At 42.7% G+C, this 25,142-nt stretch overlaps 1 protein-coding gene across 3 annotated transcripts in view; it reads right to left on the bottom strand.

Moving 5' to 3' along the window:
* The window catches only part of SHQ1 (SHQ1, H/ACA ribonucleoprotein assembly factor), a 67,636-nt gene that overhangs the window by 23,601 nt on the left and 18,893 nt on the right, over positions 1-25,142 (bottom strand). For all 3 annotated transcript variants that reach the window (XM_083492230.1, XM_083492232.1, XM_083492231.1), the window contains exons 8-11: positions 22,665-22,819; positions 21,579-21,632; positions 18,201-18,324; positions 10,240-10,360 (exon numbers count right to left, since the gene is read on the bottom strand). In XM_083492230.1, coding sequence (XP_083348356.1) covers positions 10,240-10,360; positions 18,201-18,324; positions 21,579-21,632; positions 22,665-22,819 — 454 coding nt within the window. The remainder of the gene's footprint in view (positions 1-10,239; positions 10,361-18,200; positions 18,325-21,578; positions 21,633-22,664; positions 22,820-25,142) is intronic.

Raw genomic sequence — 25,142 nt, 5'->3', positions numbered from 1 at the left:
GATCTGTCCTTCCAGTGAGCACTCAGGGCTAATTTCCTTAAGAATGGATGCATTTGATCTTCTTGCAGTCCATGGGACTCTCAAGAGTATGTTTGTAGCTTCAAGAACACTGTCCAACCATCTCGTCCTCTGTCGTCCCCTTCTCCTTGTGCCCTCCATCTTTCCCAACATCAGGGTCTTTTCCAGGGAGTCTTCTCTTCTCATGAGGTGGCCAAAGTATTGGAGCCTCAGCTTAACGATCTGTCCTTCCAGTGAGCACTCAGGGCTAATTTCCTTAAGAATGGATGCATTTGATCTTCTTGCAGTCCATGGGACTCTCAAGAGTCTCCTCCGGCACCATAATTCAAAAGCATCAATTCTTCAGCGATCAGCCTCAGTTTTAAAGTGCTGCACTTTAAATCCCACTCTCTACTTTAAATTGGATTGAGCATCACATCCAGCATGACCCTTAAGTGTGCATGTGGGATCTATGCGCATGTGCGCGCGCACACACACACACCCTTATAAGATACAGGAACTTCCCAAGCATATTTCACATCTTTCCTATCAGCACATGTATGAGAACAAGCTCTAGATTCTCAGGCGTATGTTCACAGGTATGTGTCATGACAGACTAAGCAGTAAGAGCTAACTCATGATCTGACTTATGCTCTCTTTTAAGTGGAGAGGTCGGGAGAAATGAGCAGGAGGGGAAGTTCAAATTGCCACCATCATCCCATTGAGACTTTTGCAAATTCCTTTCCAGAAAAAATATTGGCCAGCAGGGGCACTGAAGTAGATTCTGGACAAAGAATCACGTCAAAATGACACAGAAGATTGGGGCTTGCATGTCAGCTGATGAAATATAAGAAAACTTATTTCCTTTCTAGGACTGACCATGATTTAAAATGTAGCTGTGCTCCCATGACTGATGCCATGACATTCATGGTAGGTAACTGGGAAAGGGTGGGGGAGAAGCCACAACAAAAAATGTATTTTTTCTGTTCCACGAACCTGGCATAATCTTGATCTTTTTGGGTTCACAAAACGGAGTCCTACAAAATGACAAATGGCAGGAGGTTCTTCCCCGTTCTCTCTCATCCAATGACACAAACCTGTCTATCGTAATATATTATCGCACGGTCGTTCCTCTGGGCGTCCGCAGGCTGTCTCAAGTCCCAGGCATTAGCTTACAGCGACTCGTGGCAGCATGGGGAATCCTTGTAGAAAGAGCTGACAGTGGAGGCACAAAATCCCCATTCCCCACTAGAAGATTATCATTTCAATATAACATCAAAAGGACTGTGAGAAAGGAACATTTGCCCTTCCTTTCCGTTTCTGCTCACCCCAGTTAAGCGGCTGATAGTAGAATCGCTGCCAAAGGGTGTCAGCTACTGACAAGGCTGCGAACAGAACAGAAAGATGCTATTTGCATGGAGAGAAGCTTCCCCTCTTTGATCACAGCTGCAAGCCGCACCTGCTTAAAAAGGCAGCAGTTACACAGGCTACATGTCGTCCCTGTAGTCAAAACAGAAGGAAACAGCGGAGAAGTGCTGACTGAAGAGAGATGACACGAATCGCTGACCCCCCTTTCTGCAAGCTGATAGCAAACGGCTGCCTGCCCTGCAACTTCAGAGAAATCAAAGCGAGAACCCAAAGGGAGTGAAGAGCTTTGCTTGCATCCCCTCTCTCTACCTGTGGCAAGGTGCATCGCTCAGACACAGCCGCAAGGAAGAGGAACTGTGGGGAAGAGGGAAGATGATGGAATGAGCAGCAGGGAAGGAAGAGGAGAGAGATGGAGCATCAAAAGGAAAATGTGAGCAAACAGCTGGGAAGGGAGCTTAAATCCTCCCATCTACCCCCTTTAAAAGCCATGTCACACAGGGTTGCTAAAGCACATGATAAAGGGCACTTTCTGGCATCCTAGACTTTTCTGTCGCTCCTTCCAGCCTGCAGGGCAAACTCTATTGTTGTTCAAAGCCTGTGCGCTGTTGTACACAGCCTCCGTTACTCACAAAATGCTCTTGGTGCAGTTGCTGCTTTTACAGATATATTATGGGGACAGGGTGTAGATATGGTGCATTGTACTTCAGGATAGAAAGGGAAACTAAAAAGGGAAAGCAATGTGGTTGGAATATGGATAGGTCGGGATAGGGCATTTAAAAAGGGGGGTATTATATTCAGCTAAGGTATCTAAAGTAGACCCATAACAAGTATGGAACTAAGTTAGATGACACAACCTTGATGGCAGAAAGTGAGGAGGAATTAAAGAACCTTTTAATGAGGGTGAAAGAGGAGAGCGCAAAATATGGTCTGAAGCTCAACATCAAAAAAACTAAGATCATGGCCACTGGGCCCATCACCTCCTGGCAAATAGAAGGGGAAGAAATGGAGGCAGTGAGAGATTTTACTTTCTTGGGCTTCATGATCACGGCAGATGGTGACAGCAGCCACGAAATTAAAAGGCACCTGCTCCTTGGGAGAAAAGCAATGACAAACCTAGACAGCATCTTAAAAAGCAGAGACATCACCTTGCCAACAAAGGTCCGTATAGTTAAAGCTATGGTTTTCCCAGTAGTGATGTATGGAAGTGAGAGCTGGACCATAAAGAAGGCTGATCGCCGAAGAATTGATGCTTTTGAATTATGGTGCTGGAGGAGACTCTTGAGAGTCCCATGGACTGCAAGAAGATCAAACCTCTCCATTCTTAAGGAAATCAGCCCTGAGTGCTCACTGGAAGGACAGATCGTGAAGCTGAGGCTCCAATACTTTGGCCACCTCGTGAGAAGAGAAGACTCCCTGGAAAAGACCCTGATGTTGGGAAAGATTGAGGGCACAAGGAGAAGGGGACGACAGAGGATGAGATGGTTGGACAGTGTTCTCAAAGCTACCAGCATGAGTTTGACCAAACTGCGAGAGGCAGTGGAAGACAGAAGTGCCTGGCGTGCTCTGGTCCATGGGGTCACGAAGAGTCAGACATGACTAAACGACTAAACAACAACAACAAAGTTAGTCATGCCCATTCATTTCAATGGGTCTGCTCTGAGTAGGACCAGCACTGGCTGCAACCCTATGCAATAGTGCTGAAGTGGTTCCAAGGGTTGGTCTAGAGGTGGATGATAAACACTCCAGAAAGCCAGAGTGAAATTTGGACCATCTTGGCTGTGAGTCCTGTGGGACCTGCTCCAACCAAAGAACATTATTCACCCTTGATTTGCCATTTCATCAGAATCCATGACTGTGGTTTGTTTCTCCCTATCATGATCACTATTCAACCTTAAAACCATGGTTTGTGGCTAGCTTGTTTAGAACCCCGGACTCAGAACTAGTGGGAGGCTGAGCTTAACCACAACTTTATTGTTCATTTTTTCTGTATGCCTCAGGAAAGAGTAAAGCAAGAGCAAACTGGGCAGCATACATTCGGCTCATGCACAAAAAAATCAGGATAAACTTCAAACTCCGGCTTATTGTGACATGTGGATGTGGCCAGCTTTCCTTCTCTTTCAGATGGGATTCTTTCCAAATCCTCCTGGACTCTGCTGATAACAGGCCTGATTAGATCATGTGGCCAAAAGTCACTCAGTTAACTTTATGGCTGAGAAGGGTTTTGAACCTGGGTCTTCCTGACCCAAGACCAATGTTCTGGCCACTGGCTCTCATAGATAGCTTTAGAGAAACCCCACAACAGAAACCTAGAATTGCACTTACCTAGCCCCCTTTGTACACTAGCAAGTCAGGTAGAACACGAGCTTAACAACACACTCTTAAGGACAATTGCTAGGCAGATGAAAAAGGCAACAATGCCTTCTATCAGCCAGGGGCTTTGAAAACTACCCTATCCATGACCAAAGGCCACCCAAGCAATAAATAAAGGACAAGCTTAACACAGCATGTCTTCTCCAAGGCATAAGCAGATGTGATGCGACGTCCTGAAAGTGCTGCCAGCTACAGCGATGTTCTGCTTGTAAGCTGCGCTAAGAGGGAATTACAATAATTGAGCCTTTGGGTCATGGAGGGCTGAGCTGCCGCTGCAAAGCCATCACGGGATAAAGCTGAGGCCTTCGTGGATTGCACTATATCCGAAGCATATCTGTCACTCAGAGGCAAACCAACACTCTGGGGCTGCTGCAAAAGTGACACAGTCAGAGGCATCACCAAGGGCATACTCAAAAGGATTTCATGCAAATCACTAAATCGCCTTTGGTGCACACATTCACAAAATATACTGTGCGTGAAGACACATGTGAAAAGATTCTAAGTCTACATTCATGACTTCAGATAAGAGAGTCACTACATTACCGTTACTTTGAGTGAAACAACCTATATTGAAAGCTATGTAGTTTTACGCAGACAAACCTAGACTGAAAGTGAAAAGGTCCAAATCTAGCCAAGGAAAAACATGGAGCCAGCCTTGGGAAGACATGTTTCTTCCGCCTCTGCCAAGAGAAAATCCAACGGCCCATTCCCTTCCCTGCCTGAATTTTAGTATTACATGGACCCCAAAGCTAACCATGGAAAACACTAGTTGTGTTTCCTCTCAAACAGGGTTCGATGTCCCATTTCACCCTAGATTAACAACAGAGACATATACTGCTAAATAATAGTGAAGGCAAGGAAGGGAAGGGAAGAGAGGAAGGACACGGTCCCAGGCTGGTCTATGGTCTATGAACAATAAACATGACACATGCACTGGATTGATGCAACCAGCGGTCATGAAAGGAAAGACTAGTTCCACATCGTATTAGAATTTCGTTATTACCATAAAGAGAAAGCCACTTTGAAGGTTTAAGTCAGTGCACTCTTCCCACTGATCAGGAAAAGAGAGATATGTTTCTGTCCTGGAGCATGAGATCTAGACTAAGGAATACGGTTTTCCTTCAGCGAGGGACCGGGTCATCTTAAATCACCCCAGAGGGAAAGAAACTGGAAGGCTTTCACTGCACCAGCTTTGGTGGTCTTCTTGATCCAAAGCAAATGAAAAGCCAGCCTCTGCACCCTCACCTCGATTTTTTTGCAGCTTGTCTATTATATAGCATACCTGCCGCCTTTCAAAGATTTTCATAACTCAAGAGGGATTCCAGAGGCCCAACAAATTTATGTAAGTAATGAGAAGGGAGAGGGGGAATAAAAACCAAGCACTTAACGGAAGGGCTGGATTTTCTTTATCTATGACAGATGTCCAGCATTCCCAAAGCAGCATTTAGTGCCACTTCCTAAATACTTGACCAAAAAGAAAAAGGGAGGAAAAAACCCCTGACAAATTAATTTTAATTCTATTGTGAAAACTAAAGCAGTAACAAGGTTGACAGCAGGGGATGTTATAAGCTCGCTTAGCAGGAGGATCAAGCAAAGTGGTGACATGCTGCATGACCTCAGGGGTTAAAGATGCAATTTTCCATCTGGCCGCATCTGGCTTTTCAACATAAAATGTTGACGACACCTGCCGAGATGCCTGTATGAGCTGCCTCCGCTGCTCTCTATGTATCCGCTGCAACCTGGGAGAGCCTATTAACAGCTTCCCCCTTTCGTGTTTTGCAGATTTGTGCAATATGGCTCACCCACCCCTAATTGCTGCACTGCATACAAATAGAATGGTTTATGTGGAATGCATATAAGGGAATAATTAAAGCAATAGCTATTAGAAAATTACTGGGCATGCAGTATTTGCTTTATGGTGCAGCATATGCTGAGTCTGATACTGCCAAATGCTTTCTTGAAATAAGTTGAAGGGAGGAGCCGAGAAGAGAAGAGAAGAGAAGAGAAGAGAAGAGAAGAGAAGAGAAGAGATTAGCCACATGCCGTGTCTCAGACTTAAGGATGTTTTCCAGGGGGGATATTACCATATTGACTCAAAAGTAATGCACACTTTTTGAGGGGCCAAATCACGTCGTGAAAATTAGGGTACACATTAGTAGATTTGATGGCGCATTTACATTTGCCAGGAAATACTTATTTGGTTTTGAAAACTGAGGTGTGCATTAGATTCAATGGAGCATTAGATTGGCGTAAATACGGTAACCTTTGCTCATGTTTTACCACAGCAAGCAATACCCGACGTAACTGGAAAGGATATGAATTAGTACTGCTACAGGGATACAACTTAGCACACAGGGGACAAAAATTTACTGGAACCAACTGGGTTTTTTAATTATTAAAAAAACACCCCACTACTATTTACTATCCCACCACCCTCTCCACTTAGCCAGAAACTGTAGTCCTGGCATTTTCTCATTCCACCAATTGTGTCACCATGATAAATTACCTGCCCTCTTAATCTCCTTTTTAGTTCCACTAATACCATGTATTTCAATACTTTCATTCACCTTTTATCCTTCAAATGTATCGTAGCTGGGTATTGGCATGGAACAAACAGACCAGAGATTTGTAGTTAAAAGCTGAAGGTAAGATAATTAATAAATCTTACTTATAATATATGTTTCCTTACAGCTAGGTTATTAGACTTGGTTCAGTAGTTGATGTTATTGTTGCTTAATGGTGTTGATTTAAGATGTCTGGATGCTTGTTTTAGTTTCTGCAGCCACACAGATAACCATAAGCAGCTGCCCTTTGTAAGTCCACCTCAGTAAACTCACAGGCTTGTTCAACAGGCTTTACTTGACATCTTCCTTCTGGACAGGGTTCACAGCCTTACACAATCAGGAACTCGCTGCTTCCTGCGGTCAACTGACAGCTACAGCCACACTGTCCTCAGTTATACCCCAAAGCTGTTGCTGGAAGCCTTCCAACTCCTCTCTTGCAGAGCTTCCTCACTTCTGTCTTCCATGATTTCAGCCTCTAGGCTGATCCCATACTCTTCAGGTATGCTGCTGCTTCAGGTTCTCACTCCAGGCTTCCTTAACGTTTCCTCAGACTGCCCAACTGGCTCTGAAACAGCACTGAGCTTAGCTTTATATACCCTTCGGCCAGGACCTCCAACCAATCAACATGTTTCTGCTCAATTCAAAACCTATAATTATGGGCCAATAGATTTGAATGGAATGTCCACTATGGAAGTGAGAGCTGGACCATAAAGAAGGCTGATCGCCGAAGAATTGATGCTTCTGACTGACCGAACCCAAAGGGTGCTCATCAATGGTTCCTCTTCATCCTGGAGAAGAGTGACTACTGGGGTGCCACAGGGTTCTGTCTTGGGCCTGGTCTTATTCAACATCTTTATCAATGACTTGGATGATGGACTCAAGGGCATCCTGATCAAATTTGCAGATGACACCAAACTGGGAGGGGTGGCTAACACCCCAGAGGACAGGATCACACTTCAAAACGACCTTGACAGATTAGAGAACTGGGCCAAAACAAACAAGATGAACTTTAACAGGGAGAAATGTAAAGTATTGCACTTGGGCAAAAAAAAAAAAATGAGAGGCACAAATACAAGATGGGTGACACCTGGCTTGAGAGCAGTACATGTGAAAAGGATCTGAGTCTTGGTTGACCACAAACTTGACATGAGCCAACAGTGTGTCGTGGCAGCTAAAAAAGCCAATGCAATTCTGGGCTGCATCAATAGGAGTATAGCATCTAGATCAAGGGAAGTAATAGTGCCACTGTATTCTGCTCTGGTCAGACCTCACCTGGAGTACTGTGTCCAGTTCTGGGCACCACAATTCAAGAAGGACACTGACAAACTGGAACGTGTCCAGAGGAGGGCAACCAAAATGGTCAAAGGCCTGGAAACGATGCCTTATGAGGAACGGCTAAGGGAGCTGGGCATGTTTAGCCTGGAGAAGAGGAGGTTAAGGCGTTATATGATAGCCATATTCTAATATATAAAAGGATGTCATATAGAGGAGGGAGAAAGGTTGTTTTCTGCTGCTCCAGAGAAGCGGACACGGAGCAATGGATCCAAACTACAAGAAAGAAGATTCCACCTAAACATTAGGAAGAACTTCCTGACAGTAAGAGCTGTTCGACAGTGGAATTTGCTGCCAAGGAGTGTGGCGGAGTCTCCTTCTTTGGAGGTCTTTAAGCAGAGGCTTGACAACCATATGTCAGGAGTGCTCTGATGGTGTTTCCTGCTTGGCAGGGGGTTGGACTCGATGGCCCTTGTGGTCTATTCCAACTCTATGATTCTATGAATTCTGGTGCTGGAGAAGACTCTTGAGAGTCCCATGGACTGCAAGAAGATTAAACCTATCCATTCTTAAGGAAATCAGCCCTGAGTGCTCACTGGAAGGACAGTTCCTGAAGCTGAGGGTCCAATACTTTGGCCACCTCATGAGAAGAGAAGACTCCCTGGAAAAGACCCTGATGTTGGGAAAGATTGAGGGCACAAGGAGAAGGGAATGACAGAGGACAAGATGGTTGGACAGTGTTCTCAAAGCTACCAACATGAGTTTGACCAAACTGCAGGAGGTAGTGGAAGACAGGAGTGCCTGGCGTGCTCTGGTCCATGGGGTCACGAAGAGTCGGACACGACTAAACAACTAAACAACAAAACTGACTACTTAGATGCTACTGCCCCATACATAAAAGTTGAAACCTTGCCTGCACATCGCTGTAACCTTATAAACAGTGGGCAACTGTGACAGTTTGACTGCCAAATGGCAGGCTGCCAACAGAATTCATATGCTATGTATTATGCATATATTATTTGGCTCTAGCCTGGAGCAAAAGACAAGGGTTTTCTTCTTCACGCAGTTAAATATGTATGCCAAACAGTATTTTAATATAAATTATTTAACAAAATTTATATATTGCTTAATTGTAAATAAAACCTCTAAGCAGTTTTACCACCACCATAACATTAAAACAAAGTTTCTCTACACAGGCAATTACTCTCATCTCCACACCTCCAGTTTTGCCACACAGAGTCATTCCAAATGCTCAGGGACTTCTGACAAGTCTTGAAGTGGTGGCAAAAAGCACCATCTAATACCACCATTTCTGCTGGTTAGCAGGTATAGAAGTCAGTCAGTAGACCAGATGACTATTTCTTTTATCAGAAAACATCTCAAATTAGAAAACTTGAAGTGTAAGTTCTCTTTACACCAAAACCTGGGACACTCAGCTGCAACTAATCCATCAATAGTACTCAACTCTTCAGAGACTATTTCTTCTAAATGCTTACATTTGGAATGCAATTTCGTTCAAGCTGGTTTACTACACCTCTGGTGGGCATGCTCTAAGGCAGTGGTTCCCAATAAGCTAAGTACTGCAGACCCCCTGTTTTTCGAAAGCCAAGCCATGGACCCTTTACTTTTGGAAAAGTTGATATCTCTATCCCAGTTGGGAACCACTGCTCTAAGGCACAAGCTTTCTAAGATATGGTTCTACATTTTATAACATGAAATAAACTTTATATAATCTGATGTTTGCCTTAGTGTGATTTAGATGAAATCAAGAGGAAGGACAACCAACTTATTATTAGTTTGTTGATTGCAACTATTTAGTGATTGCAACTAGAAAGTGAGAAGACTACTCAGTAAGAGAGATTGGATGTAGAAGATTATATATTTTGCGTTCTCATTTTGTATTTCTATGTTGTGAACAGCCCTGTGATCTTCGGATGAAGGGTGGTATACACATTTTAATAACAACAACAACAACAACAATTCATGATTCTCAGTGAGAAAAAGATTCAAAGCCCAGTGGTGGCAATTATATTTGAAACCATGGAGGCAAGACTTGCAAAAGACCCCACAGTTCAAGCATATCCCTTCCATCATTTTTTCAAACACTTTTACTTACCCTCAGCACAAATATGCTTATCCATATTTAGCCATGCCTTTCCTTTCTGCCACAATACTCTTTTGCTTCCAGATTTGCAAGCAATCAAGATTTTTGATTCAGAATAAATGCCTACAGATTAGGTGCCTTTATGCAAAATAAAGACACTGCGTAATCTTTTTTTTTTTTTTTTGTCAGAATTTGGGAGTTCTTTGGTACACAAGATGAAAAGCCTACAAAATATCTCCTCAGCTGAATGAGTTTGTATTGCACTCTGCAAAACGCTGCTTAGCAATTTTACTTTAACGTAGTTAAGCCATTTTCCTGGTTCTCAAAATTGTCACAACACAGGAATTTTTTTAACACTCGCAGCCTGCTTTTGTGTGTGTTGTATGTGTGTGTATATACAACTTGTCTGAAGAAAGCAAATCTTATCCTCAATGTAGAATTCAATTAAAAGTTTCTGCTTTTGCCTTCCAAGAAAACAATGCCATTTGCAATAAGGAATTTGAATACTGGATCAATCATACCAAAAATGCTTTCATCAAGAGAATGACAAGACATAAAACTTACTTGGCTTTTTGAATCCAAACGCAGTAATCTGTGATATAAAGGTCATTAAGAATATATGCAGGATCATTTTCTCGAAAAATCTTGTGAATATCTAACAGACACTTCAGAACGGCACATTTGCCTGTAAGAGAGGAAACCATATGAACACATTTACATTTTTTTATCCCCACCAGCCAGTCCATATAAAACTCTCCTACTTGAAAATCTGGATGGAAGTTGACTGAACACCTTATCAGTAACATGCTATTAGTTGCAGCAAATTATCCCTTTAGGATAAATCAGTGGTTCATGAAAACCTGAGAAGATTGCAGATTGCCAACATAGTAAAAACCCCGTTTATATGTCAGAATTAAGGAAGAAGAGCAAAACTTTAGCAGGCTGGTTCACACATAATGCAAAAACACTTGAAATAGTGGTTTAAAACAAGCTCTGGTTTGAAGGTGGCTCGTTTAGGAACTGAAGGAAGCAAAAGAGGAGGCAAAACCTCAAAAAGGTACTCAAAGGTAAATCTTCACCCAGTAATAATAGTCCTTGTGGGGTGTAAAACAATTAAATGTACTATGTGGTTTGGTTGAAGATAGCCTTCCCCAAAGTTACATGGTAAAAGGTTCTCCTGTCAAAGCAGCGTCTCTCTGGTGTGTACCTATTCCCAATTGCTTCAAGAAATACCTGCAACTTGCAGCAGACCCTGGATGTAACTGAGGATTTAATTCTGGGTTACCTCGCTGACCAACTGTGCTGTGATTTGGCCTCAGACAGGAAGAGGCAGCTTTTAAAACGTGGGTGCCATTCAAAAAAAGGGCTTTGCAAAAGCAGAAAGTAGCAGGCTGAATTTTGTCTGCCAGCATAACCAGTAGAATTGCTGCAAAACGACTGGGCACGTTCCCAGTTCCAAAAAGGAGGCAGGCACTACATGCCTTCTGGAGCTTTTGAATTACCTGAAGAATCAATCAACCTTATAAGAATCAATCCCAGTAGTTACACAAGCATGTCACAATCTCTCCTTTTAAAGTTGGGTTCAGTGGGAGTGTAAGCAAGAGGGGTCAGCAGCATTATTATTATTATTAACATTACTATTACTATTTATGTGATTTATGTAGTGCTCTTCATCATAAGATCTTGGGGCAGTTCACAGGATCCAATGAAAAGACTGGAAAGTGTGTGTGAGAGGCTGCAGGTAAGATGACTGCAAAGAGCTGGCTTTGCCAAAAGTGTAATTCGATGGGATGTGTAAATCTGATGTGTCTCTTCTCTTCTTAGCGAAGAGGAGAGACTGTTAAGCAGAGAAGGAATTCCTTGCAGGGTGAGATGCCTCTGCTCCCAGGCAGGGGGGCAAATTCAGCCCCCCAGACATCTCTGTCTGGCACATAATAATAATAATAATAATAATAATAATAATAATAATAATAATAATAATAATTTATTATTTATACCCCGCCCATCTGGCTGAGTTTCCCCAGCCACTCTGGGCAGCTCCCAATCAAGTGTTAAAAACAGTACAGCGTTACATATTAAAAACTTCCCTGAACAGGGCTGCCTTAAGATGTCTTCTGAATGTCAGGTAGTTGTTTATCTCTTTGACATCTGATGGGAGGACTCTTCACTTGTCACACCCCCTCCTCATCTCCATTTGTTCTCCCACAGGAGGCTTACTTCTTGCCCTCCTTGAGTATTTTTTGCCTGGCTGGAATATGCCCTTGAATTCTTGGCTGTGTATGTATGCAAGTGTGTGCCAATACTAGACCCCTGTACAAAGAAAAAAATTGCCTCTGGCCACATCCACTATTGGTACTATTGGCAGATGGTCTCCCAGAAAGTTGCCCAGATGACAATGTGGCCGTCAGTCTGAAAAAAGCTCCCCCGTCCTGCCTTAAAGGGGCAGGAGAATAGAAACTTGGTTTTTCCATTACACATTGAGAGTAAAGGCTACATCTTGTTTCGAGGGGTTTCTTGCATGTCAGTGTAGGTGCCTAGATATGAATGAAATGCTCAGCTTCTCATAAGGTAGCAAGACCAGTTCCTGCAATTTGGCGGACTGCTGCTATTACAGGTAACGCACCATCTCAAGACTGCTGTGGGCAGAAAAACGAAGCAAGCTTTTAAAGTGAATGAGAGCCCAGTTATACAGCAACGTTAAATTGATTTCTGAAGCGCGAGACCTCTGTACTGCACAGCTTCAACCCACTTCTCCACCATCACTTCCTGTTCTCCAGAGGATTTTTCTTCTGCAAAAAGCAATGCTAAAAGTTCAAATATATCATGAAATGCTCATGGGCCGGTGGGGAGAATACAATCCTACGATTTGTCAGCATAAGCACCTGAATGAAAGAGGGGTAGGGTGGCAGCTTTCAAAGACTTTGAGCCTTGTTCTCCCTTGTAACTCTACATCAGAGTCTGAAAGGGATAAGTAATGGGCGATGTGAGAAATCAAATGCTCCTTGGTTGTATTCGACTCAAAACTCCCTCTGCTGTCGAAGATCCCACGACTTGGAATATCTCCAGCTGGGAGAGATTGAGACGGAACAGAATAGTTGTAAAAGGTTTGCAGAGAAGGAATGTGCTATAAAACAAAGTCCAGGGCTCCCTGCTCACTGCAAGCAAGCTAGTGAGAGAACACATGCACAAGGCTGCAAGTCAATTACTGGCCTAAGAACTAACGAGAAAACTTTGCTCTCCGTTGGGTTAGAGCTATTAGGCCTGCCCCCTTCTCCACCCTAAAGCTTACTGCTGGAAAGTTGTGGAAATCAAAATTTGGCCTACATACATGAGAAAAAGTAATTGTTTGAATCACAGGCATTATTCCTAATTAGACACACTGCTTGAAGTTATGGTTTTTCAGATACATTGCCAAAGAGGCATCTAAAGCAGCCGTTAGCAGAATCTGGAGGAACAAGACTATTCAGATACCGATATACTAAAAACATGGCCGATCACGACTTTGTGCTCTAGGGCTGCATTCAACCCTCATTTACTCAGCTGAAATTATTGGCGATAATTAACATTATGGGCCATCAATTTCAAAGGGTCTCCTACAAGCAGAAGTTAGCTGAACACAACCCCTTGTCTTTCGTGCAAGATCCTTTTCAACAGGGAGATTTATTTGTTTACTTGTAGAAACACCCTGCTTTTCTGAAGGCTGTAGAACAGGTTCCCAGACTGCTCCCATCCAGGCACTGACCAGACCCAGAACTGCTCGGCTTAAGCAGAGTTATTGCCTCATGTGCCTTTGCAGTGATGCTGAGGCGAGTCCAAATAGCTTCTAGCCCAGTAAAGATACAGATCATCAGGATTAAACCCCGTTGAAAGCGATGCAGTGCACCACTACAGCAAACTTTAGCTAGGTTTGGGCCACAGATACTGGGCCACACTGCAAGTTAAACAGGCTGTTTTTAAAATGCAGCCAGAACCAACCACACATCTCTAACAAAAATGCAAAACATATCTCTCCACCCACCACCCCAGTTCCAAATCAGCGCTGTGGTGCAGAGAGAGTCCGTCCCCCCGCCTCAAAGGCTCCTCTCCTACTGAGAATGCTCAGTCCTCTTTTGGTGTGCCTTCACCCTGGATGTTTTTCTCTCTAAATATTTTTGTACTTTTGCAAACACTGAAGTTCATCCAAGCCTGGTGATCCACTCCCCTTGTGTGCAGATGTTGCTCTAGCTAAAGAAGGATTCAGAGAGAGTGACTTTGCGATTAAGAAGGTTGGCAACCAACATGAACGTTCCAAACGTTGTTAGGCTACAACTCCTACAATTCCCGCCCACTGGCTGTGCTGCTGGGACCTTGTTGGCTATGCCAAGACAGGATGTACAGTGGTACGTTGGGTTACATACGCTTCAGGTTACAGGCTCCACTAACCCAGAAACAGTACCTCAGGTTAAGAACTTTGCTTCAGGATGAGAACAGAAATTGTGCTCTGGCGGCGCAGTGGCAGCAGGAGGCCCCATTAACTAAAGTGGTCTTCAGGTTAAGAACAGTTTCAGGTTAAGAACGGACCTCCAGAATGAATTAAGTACTTAACCCAAGGTACCACTGTATTCTAAAAAGATATCAGGACAAAACCACCAGCTTGGTATCAACACATTTTAAGAAGTAAGATACCAAACGCTTGAGGTGAATTGCCAGTCTGGTAGCTACACAAAGTCATGCAACAAGCAAGGTATGTTTTCAGGTTGGATACGTTCCATCTCTGGATCAGGAGTTTGAACCAAATATTCAGCCAAGATTAAATGCTGCTGGTATGTCCCTTTTAGTAAACTGTTGGAACTCAAAACACATTTTAATATTTTGTTGCCTGAACAATAGAATCAAACACACCTAAGATTTCATTTCCTGTTACGAAAGCTCACGAACCAGGCCTGGCATCCTAAGCCAATCAGTATTTCAAGGCAGCAAGCTCCTTTAAAATAAATGGGATTTGCTTCGTAGAAGATGGATTTGGGTCTAGTGCATAGATATACAAAGAAACTAGGGAGAATGGAAAAGTGAGCCAGAACACATACATCACCTACTTTTATCAAAAGTAGTAGTAGTAGTAGTAGTAGTAGTAGTAATTTATTTAAACCCTGCCCATCTGGCTGGGTTTCCCTAGCCACTCTGGGCAGCGTCCAACAAATATTAAAAATACATTAAAACACCAGTCATTAAAAACTTCCCTAAACAGGGCTGCCTTCAGATGTCTTCTAAAAGTCAGGTACAGTAGTTATTTATTTCCTTGACATCTGGTGGGAGGGCGTTCCACAGGGTGGCCGCCACCACTGAGAAGGCCCTCTGCTTGGTTCCGTGTAACCTCCCTTCTCGCAGGGAGGGAACCGCCAGAAGGCCCTCAGAGCTGGACCTCAGTGTCTGGGCTGAACGATGGGGGTGGAGATGCTCCTTCAGGTATATTGGGCAGAGGCCATTTAGGCCTTTAAAGGTCAGCACCAACACTTTGAATTGTGCTCGGAAATGTACTGGGAGCCAATGTAGGTCTTTCAGGACCAGTGTTATGTGGTCTCAGCGGCTGCTCCCAGTCACCAGTCTAGCTGCCACTGCTAGCTATCTAAATCAAACACAATCCTTACATGTGGAAACAAACTAAATACATTCTTCCTACCATAGCTGAAAGCATGTTTTAGCTATACAGGTCGCAGAAGAACATCTGCAAAATTCACAAAATGCATCTGAGCTACTTAATTAATCTATTTTTACACCATCTCTCTCTTCTAGTTTACTAATTATGTCAAAAGCCATTTTAATATTTCATGTCCTACTAACTCGCTAATCAAATGCTTATCAAATTCAACCAAGCTTGTACATGCTGCCTTTTAAAATTAGATCTAACACGACATGAGAGGAAGTAAAAGTGTTAACATGTCAATGTCCTGCTGATCAAAGGACACCGAGCCGTAATGCACTAACATATTTTGTTCCCAAGACAAAAGTCTGCACACACACAAAAAAAGGCAAGCACATGCTCAGGGACCTGGATTCTTTTGTAGTGTTTCCCTAGCAACAGTGAAACTTTTAAAATTCCAAGTTTAAATAGCAATTTAGAGGCCTGGCACAAGAGCTGCTGTGAAAGGCATACTGCCTCCCATATAGCCACTGCTTTTGCTACTCATGTTTGCTACTTGGCCTGAAGATTACAGGGTCATCCACTCTCAATACCATGCAAGAATGCTTCTCACAGGTTAGTCAATTCAAACACCCATCCTAAGCCAAAGCACAGACAGACAACAGACACCACTTGAGCCTTTTCATCGAAGAATACTGAAGTGCAGTTTCTATAACATGACTAATGCAAAATATTTATCCCATCTTGCTTACACTTCTCACCCCAGACCACCACTACAGTCCTAACCTTCAGTAGCAAGAGAGGCCTTCTTGTACTCTTAAGAATACTAAGTTCCCATTCAGAAAAGAAGTTCTAACCCACACAGCTGCAGAATGGTGGTCCCATGTTTCTGGAACACCCTCCCTAGGAAGGTATGTGTGGTCCCTACAATGCTGTCTTTAAAACAAGCTTTGAAGACCTCCTTATTGCAAGCTTTTAAAATCAGTATTTGGGACTGTGATGAATTGTTTTCTGTCTGTGTTAAAACTGAAAGGTTCTTTTTCTGTATTTTTTTTAGGATCTCAACTTCTTTTAAAAAACAGGTTTCATTTAAGTATTTTTGTCCACTCTTGGGCATATTGCAAATGTCAGTGGCTTATTCCTCTAATTGTAGATAAATGTGGGCAGGATTACACCCATTACTTATAGATACGACAGGCTTTCAGTGCACGAGTATTGACATTTTAATGCCAATTATTACTCACTTCTACTCATAATACTACATTTGTAGTAATTATCTTTACACACCATTATTAGGACTATTCTCCCAACTTATTTAGTCAAATAACGTGTCATTAAGTTCTCTCAAAGCATCTGGAAAATCATTATCGATCATGCTACACACTCTTCCTTTCTCCAATGAAATAATACAAGTGGAAGTGGTTAAGAACTCATTTTTGTCAACTATACACTCAAGCCCAAGTTATTTAAATTCCAACCACAACTCCAACAATCATTCAACTGAGCCAATCACATTTCATCTTAACAATGGTTTCCTGGGTAACTTTACACAATCAAAGGAAAGCATTTGCCAGTATGGAAAGAATTAAATCAGTTCCTTTTTGACTTTTTACAATGCTTAAAAAAACACAAAAAACCCCACAACCCACAGTTGAACATTATGAAGAGTAGAGAGACTGGGAGACTCAAAGGGGTACAGTGATATTTTGGTTTCACCTAGTTCATTCAACAGAAGGCTTTGCTCAATGTTACAGGTGGGTTTCAACAACACATTGGGTGTCACTCAACTAAGCATTACTCAGAAGAGACCTACTGAAATTAATGGAGTTGACACAGTCATCTTTATTAATTTCAATAGGTCTACTCTGAGTAAAACTTAATGGATTAACACCCACTGTCAGAATTTGCTACGAGCCAAATAGTCCGAGACATTTCCATCCAATGTATATTCAGGATTATCTGTAGACAAAGGATCTCATGAGGCTCAACACAGGAACAAATCCTACTGCACCGTAGACAACAGTTGGTTGGTTGCCTTGCTTTTGTTCTTGTTTTTTAAACAAGCAAGTCATGTACCATGACATGTACTATGGTGATCTGTTTTAACTATTGCATTTTAATTATAATTGTTGTAAAGTGCTTTGATTTTTTAAATGAAATTGCAGCTTAGAAATATTTTCATAAATAACTTCTGAAAATAAAACAGTAACAGCTAACTGAATTAAACCTGACTTTTAAAATCGATTAAAGGTAAAGGACCCCTGACAGTTAAGTCCAGTCGTGAAGGACTCTGGGGTTGCGGTGCTCATCTCGCTTTACTGGCCGAGGGAGCCGACATTTGTCCGCAGATAGTTTTTCCGGGTCATGTGGCCAGCATGACTAAGCCGCTTCTGGCAAAACCAGAGCAGTGCACGGAGACACCATTTACCTTCCCTCCGGAGCGGTACCTATTTATCTACTTGCACTTTGACGTGCTTTCAAACCGCTAGGTTGGCAGGAGCAGGGACCAAGCAACGGGAGCTCACCCCATCGCGGGGATTCGAACCGCCGACCTTCCGATCGGCAAGCCCTAGGCTCAGTGGTTTAGACCACAGCGCCACCCACGTCCCCATAAAAAAATTGATTAGACTATGACAATTCAGTATAAAATAGATTTGCGCTGCAATCATACTCATGTCGACTCAAAAATAATACTTACTCCTAGGCAAATGTTGCAGCCTTAAGAATGTTTAGAAACAGAAATAAAATGATACATTAAATCCTAAAAAGATGCCCCATGAATAAACCCAGGCTCCTTGTAAAGTTATCTAAAACTATGCCTTTGTGAACAAATGTGTTCACCACACACAAATACCCAACTAATTTGCCATAGCCAAACTGTAAAGATAAAACTTAAATATCTTACCAAGTTGTAATATCGTAATGGTGTCATTTAAGGCCCGAGTCACTAAGCTGAAGTGTCGGTAGAGTGGATAACACATAACTCTTCTCCCAAAGGACATCAGAACTTCCGAAATGCTAGTAAAACTCTGCGTGGAACAAACATTTTTAAAGGCCACAATTACTAGCGGAGAAAACATGTTTACAGTGATACCTCGGGTTACAGACGCTTCAGGTTACATACTCTCCTAACCCATAAATAGTACCTTGGGTTAAGAACTTTGCTTCAGGATGAGAACAGAAATCGTGCGGCGGCGGCGCGGCAGGCCCCATTAGCTAAAGTGTTACCTCAGGTTAAGAACAGTTTCAGGTTAAGAACAGACCTCCAGAACGATTTAAGTTCTTAACCCGAGGTACCACTGTACTTCAACAGTAGTTGTAAGACAAAAGGAAACAGCAGGTTGTTACTTTCCTATGAAATTACAGGCAGTGTTGTCTTGCCAGTGAAATTCCCATTCGGTTTCATATTGGAAAGCCCCTAAGCCTCATCTACAGACCCCATACCATCATCCCCACAGTTTAGCAGGCCACAGGGCATATACCCTGATTAACCGAAATAAGGACGGCTATTAAGTTAACATTCTAAAAACGTCAAGGAGGAATATATTTGCCAATGTCCTGTAAAACGCAGCAAATCATCTGCCCCTTCTGTTCTGGCCACGATGGCAGAGCAATTATCGGAAGCTCTTATTGAGCAGAGTCTTACTTTCGCTTTACTTGACTGATGCTCTCAGCACAAGGACCTCTATTGATTTTATGTTAACTAATACGCCTGAAATCTAAAATATCAGGCTTCTTGTCATCTAACCGGGGAATTAATATATCCCCGCAGCCTAAAAGGAAAAGAAATACCTTCCATCCATTAAGTTTTACAATTGGGATTTATTCATAAATGGGCCCACTCCTATGAGAGACTCTGATTAATTCATATTTGCACTAGTAGTAGATAGGTAGCCGTGTTGGTCTGCCATAGTCAAAATAAAAAATTCCTTCCAGTAGCACCTTAAAGACCAACTAAGTTAGTTCTTGGTATGAGCTTTCGTGTGCATGCACACTTCTTCAGATACACTGAAATAGAAGTTGCCAGACCCTTCTATATAGTGAGAAGGTGGGGAGGGGTGTTACTCAGAAGGATGGTGGGAATGGGAGATAGGCAGATAGCTGGGAGAGCCTGTTGACGACTCTTAACGACTGTAATAGGTCTTACAGGAAAAGGCAAGGGGTGGGAAGGTGAGAAATGGTTTAGTTATGTATAGTGAGATAAGAATCCAATGTCTTTGTTAAGCCCAGGTCTTTTCATGGTTTTAAGTTTGGTAATGAGTTGTAATTCAGCAGCTTCTCTTTCCAGTCTATTTCTGAAATTCCTTTGTAGTAAAACAGCTACTTTGAGATCTTGTATAGAATGTCCTGGGAGATTGAAGTGTTCTCCTACTGGTTTCTCTGTTCTGTGATTCTTGATGTCAGATTTATGTCCGTTTATTCTTTGGCGTAAGGTTTGGCCTGTTTGTCCAATTTATTGGACAAACAGGCCAAACCTTACGCCAAAGAATAAACGGACATAAATCTGACATCAAGAATCACAGAACAGAGAAACCAGTAGGAGAACACTTCAATCTCCCAGGACATTCTATACAAGATCTCAAAGTAGCTGTTTTACTACAAAGGAATTTCAGAAATAGACTGGAAAGAGAAGCTGCTGAATTACAACTCATTACCAAACTTAAAACCATGAAAAGACCTGGGCTTAACAAAGACATTGGATTCTTATCTCACTATACATAACTAAACCATTTCTCACCTTCCCACCCCTTGCCTTTTCCTGTAAGACCTATTACAGTCGTTAAGAGTCGTCAACAGGCTCTCCCAGCTATCTGCCTATCTCCCATTCCCACCATCCTTCTGAGTAACACCCCTCCCCACCTTCTCACTATATAGAAGGGTCTGGCAACTTCTATTTCAGTGTATCTGAAGAAGTGTGCATGCACACGAAAGCTCATACCAAGAACTAACTTAGTTGGTCTTTAAGGTGCTACTGGAAGGAATTTTTTATTTTTTCATATTTGCACGATACTCATAGGGTGAACTTATACAGGTATTCTCTTCCTTCCTCCCATGCTGCAGTTACGTTCAAAGAGAACACAGCTATCCCTTAAAACCCTTTTCAAATTAAAAAGGAACAACACATTAGAGAATGGAGCAGCTTCAACAAGCAATATACCTTAAGAGTCCTTTTGAAAGAGCAAATATGTTTGCCATTCTCCACTAAAGAGTAAAATTAAAATCTGGGCAAACTGACTAAGAAGAGAAATCTTCTTAACTGTTTTGTAGCTAGCTATCTCAAGTTGAGGCTAATCCTTCTAGGACAGGCCATCTCCCCAACTCTTGAATCCAAGAACTTGGAAGGCGTAAAGGGATTCGGCTTCAATTTATTGGCCCACATCCAACCCAAGCAGTCTAGCACCTGAATTGCCTTCCATAATTCGGACGGCATGAATAGATGGAGCTGGGTATCATTCGCATACTGAGGACACCCCACTCCAAATCTCCTGATGACAGCTCCCAGCAGTTTCAGTGAAGATGGTAAATAGCACAGAGGACAAGGTGGAAGTTTGTGAGATGACTACTTTCTTGAAACAGCCTTGAAGGTAGGAGTAGAACCAATGTAATACATTGGCCCGAAAGGAGATTCTGACTAAACATCAGGAAAAACTTTCTGTCAGTAAGAGCTATTCAATGGTGGGATGGTCACCTATGGGAGGCTGTGGACTCTCCTTCCTTGGAGATTCTTAAGCAGAGGTTGGACGGTCATTTGTCATGGACACTTTAGCTGAGATTCCTGCATTGCAGAGGGTTGGACCAAACAGCCCTTGGGGTCCCTCCCAACTCTGCAATTCTCTGATTCTATCACTTCCAGAGCTACTCCAGAAGGGTACCACTGTCAGGCAGGGCAACCAAGGCAGTTTCAGTGTCATGACCAGGTCTGAAACCAGAATCGCCCTCTCAAGTCCTTTGTCCCCAAAGGGGATATTCACTCCTGTGCGACAGTTGTTATAACTGGGCATCTAACACTTTTGGTCTAGGAAGGTCCTCTTAAGAAGGGAAATCCCTGTTTTCAATCTAGCTGTATTCCCAAAGATTTAAAAGATAGTATAACAATACAAATGAAGTTACAAGTAGAGATGGCATTGGGAGAACCAATAAAATACTACTAATCAAAAGCCCACCTAAGAAGAAATATCCACTTCAGAAGGGATAGGGTGAAAGGTAGCAGTAAACCTTTTCCAGATATGCCTCTGTTTAACATGTATTGCCCTATCAACAAACTTGTTATAATTCATCTTACCTCCAGCCAGCACAGAGTTGAACTCAGCTTTCGTATGTTCCATGGAGACTCAACCTGAGAAGGAGGGGTTCAGGAAACCAAATTAGAACACAACACTGTGTTTGTAAAAAGAAACCATTTGCACAGGAACTAAGAAACTGAAAACTGCAAGATATATTGGTTCAACTAAAGCACATTTAGATCTCCTCCATATATTTGCAGATACTATCCAACTTCAATTCCTCTCCCCTTCACCCTCTGTATATTTTGGTGTTAGACATTAGAGAACCATGATGGGGGGGAGATAATTAAGAGTTAGAGCACCTAGATCAGTACTATCTCCCTGAACATGTGTGGCATGTCCATTTCTGGACCTTTATTTCTCCTTACCCTCTACGCACTGTGAACATTTTCCATCAGCCAGTTCTCTGGCTTGAGTCTCTGTTCCAAGTCTTACCTGTCTACATACATCCAGATTTTCTAGGTCCTGGTGCTTCCTCAGTCCTCCTCCCACCCAAACCCTCACCTCTAGCTCTCCGTCTCCAAAGATCGTATTTCCAGGTAACCTGCAACAGGTCTCCCCAAATGCCCATTGTTCTCAAGCACAGAACCACTAGACTAGGATATGCTACAGAAGACTTGGTGCCTTCCCTCAAGAACAGTAATTCTCAACAAATAATCTTTGCGTCCAACAAAATAATGCTCCTGAGTCTAGAAAGCATCCAAGAAAACCTGTCCCCCAGAAAAGAAAAGAAATAAAATAATTCAACATGTGGACAATGAAGATCCCTCAGCTGTTAGCTGTAAAATCATTTCCTCCTCCTTTCCTCTACTGCTAAATACAGCTCAGCAGAGTTGCCGTAGCAGCATCCAAGAGAGAGAGAAGAGAAGAGAAGAGAATACCTCACACTTTGGACTGTTAATTTCAAACAGCTGCCTGGCAAACCACCCTAGTGATATAGCATTTCGGTCCTGCGCTTTCAACGCCAGGAACAAAGTCCGCTTTAAAAGCCCTGCCTCCCAGATGACAGAGAAATTCCCTGTAGCTATTCTAGCGGATCCACTTCACTGAAGTTTCATACAGGGGAGTAGAGGGGAGGAACTCACATTCTTCTCTCCTTCAGTGGCACAGACTTCATAGCAATAAGCCAGAAGTATATCAACTAAGCTCAGATATACTTGATGACAGGTTCTTTTATCAAGCAGGAAAGTTCTGTTGGTGAATTTTCTTAGCTGCTCTTTCTCATCTTCCGTAAAGGAAACTAAAAAAAACCCAAAAAAAAAACCACACACACAGAGGTTATTTTAACACACCATATCCATAGCCACACTAAAAACCACATACTTTGAATTAACAAGGGTAGTATTGATGAGAACTTCTTCCCAAGCCCCAGAATTACTCCTGTGTTAAATTCAGAATTAACCATTTGGCTTCTGCAGCACCTGCTTGCCCGCATCCATTCAGAATTAACAGAAGTTTCTCAACAAAAATACAAAGCAAAACATAAAATAAGAATAAAACATTAAAAGCTTCCTGAAACAGGGCTACTAAATTTATACAGTTGTTTAACTCTTTGACATCTGGTGGAAAAGGCCCACTGTTTGGTTCCCTGCAATTTCACTTCTCGCAGTGAGAGAACCACCAGAAGGCCCTCGAGCTGGACCTCAGTGTCCGGGCAGAACGATGGGGGTGGAGACGCTTCCACAGGTATTCAAAGTGTGTAATTTTTTAAAAAATAAACCCACTCTTCACAGCAGTGGGTCTTCTCAGTAGTGGCGCCCAGCAGATGTCAAGGAAATTTTTCTGACCCGTAAACAACTATCTGACTTTTAAAAGACATCTGAAGGCAACCCTGTATTGGGAATTTTTTTATGTCTAATGTTTTGCAATTTTTAATGTGCTGTAAGCTGCCCAGGGTGGGCATAAATAATAATAAATTCAATAATAATAATAATAATAATAATAATAATTTTAAAAAGACAGTTCCTGTACTCAGGCTTACAATATGAAAGGCCCAACGTTTAGAGGAAAAGGGCATGGGGAGGGAGGAAGTTAAAAACAAACTCGGGTACCTGTTTTTCAAGGTACAGAGTGGTGTCCAACTAACTTGTTCCATCACTGCAAGGATTTCCACTTGTGTAACACAACTCCCGTTAATTTCCCCCATCATGCACACACACCCAAAAAACACACACCAGTTACATAGTTTCCCCAACCTTTTGGAGCAGTTCTGGGGAGGGAACGGGGCACACCTGGGGAGACAGAGAAGAGGGGCAAAGTCCCACCTTGGAAAGGTAAATCCCTGTGCTGAGGGAACAAGTTTGCTGGATACTGCCCACAAAACTCTTATAAAGAATCGGCTCAAATGGAGATAGCTGAGGGAAAGGAGGAACCGAAGGTCAGCAGAGCTGATGGAGTGTCCCTCCTTCCCATCTTTCCCTCTGCTATTGCCAGGCAAAATGGCTGCTCCTAGGTGACAGTTGAGAGAGAGAACACACCAGAAGCAGTTTTGCCTAAAAGCAGAGGATGTGGTAGCAAAGCGTCTGGCAGCAAGGAAGATGTAACACATAGGTCAGGCAAGGAATGTGGCTCAATGATGGGAGAGCATGGCAAAGCTCCCTAGGTTCACTCCCCAGCACTTTTTAGCAGGCCTAGAAAAAGAACTCCCTTTCTGAAACCCTGGAAAAATGCTGCCAGTCAATGGGGGAAATACTAAGCTAGATGGACCGTCAGTCTGTCCTATGTAATTTGCCTTAGATCAAATGAAGCAGAACCACATTATACAAAACATATCCGAGTCTGCTAGTGATCAACAAGTCAGGCTAGCAGTCGATTCCCTAATGCAAGACCTTTGATAGATGACTAATGCAAATGTTTTAGATTTTAAAGACATCCCTTCAAGACGTGTTCCACCCTCGCTTCAAAACTTATTGTAGTTGTCAATTATTTTGAAATCTAGACTGGATAAAGATTGCTCCCTTTAAACAGTCAATGCAAGTACTTTCAGGTATATCCCTTTGAATGTAAATGGCGTCAATAGTTGAGTGAAGAGGGAGGGGGTAAAAACACAGACCAAGCTCTGATTCTTTTCTTTTAACAGATGTATGAAACAGCATAGCAATTACCTGAAGAAGCTGAAAATTAGAAATGCATATGCAAGTTGTACTAAAACTAAAAATCAAAACATGCTGCAATAACTGAACTGCAGACACGATTTTAAGTTGCTAGAGATAAGGAAAGATGCTAATAGAAGGGATATTCTGATTAAAGGACATCTAGAGGAAGAAAAGGGACGCGGGTGGCGCTGTGAGTAAAACCTCAGTGCCTAGGACTTGCCGATTGCATGGTCGGCGGTTCGAATCCCCGGGACGGGGTGAGCTCCCGTTGCTCAGTCCCTGCTCCTGCCCACCTAGCAGTTCAAAAGCACCCCTAAGTGTAAGTAGATAAATAGGTACCGCTTTATAGCGGGAAGGTAAACGGCGTTTCCGTGTGCTGCGCTGGTGCCAGCTCGCCAGAGCAGCTTAGTCACGCTGGCCATGTGACCCGGAAGTGTCTGCGGACAGCGCTGGCTCCCAGCCTCTTAA

The sequence above is a fragment of the Podarcis liolepis genome (genome assembly GCF_965112155.1).
Source record: "Podarcis liolepis genome assembly, chromosome: 2".
Lineage (NCBI taxonomy): Eukaryota > Metazoa > Chordata > Lepidosauria > Squamata > Lacertidae > Podarcis > Podarcis liolepis.
The sequence above is the reverse complement of the archived record's forward strand: the minus strand, read 5'-3'. Positions and strand labels throughout refer to the sequence as shown.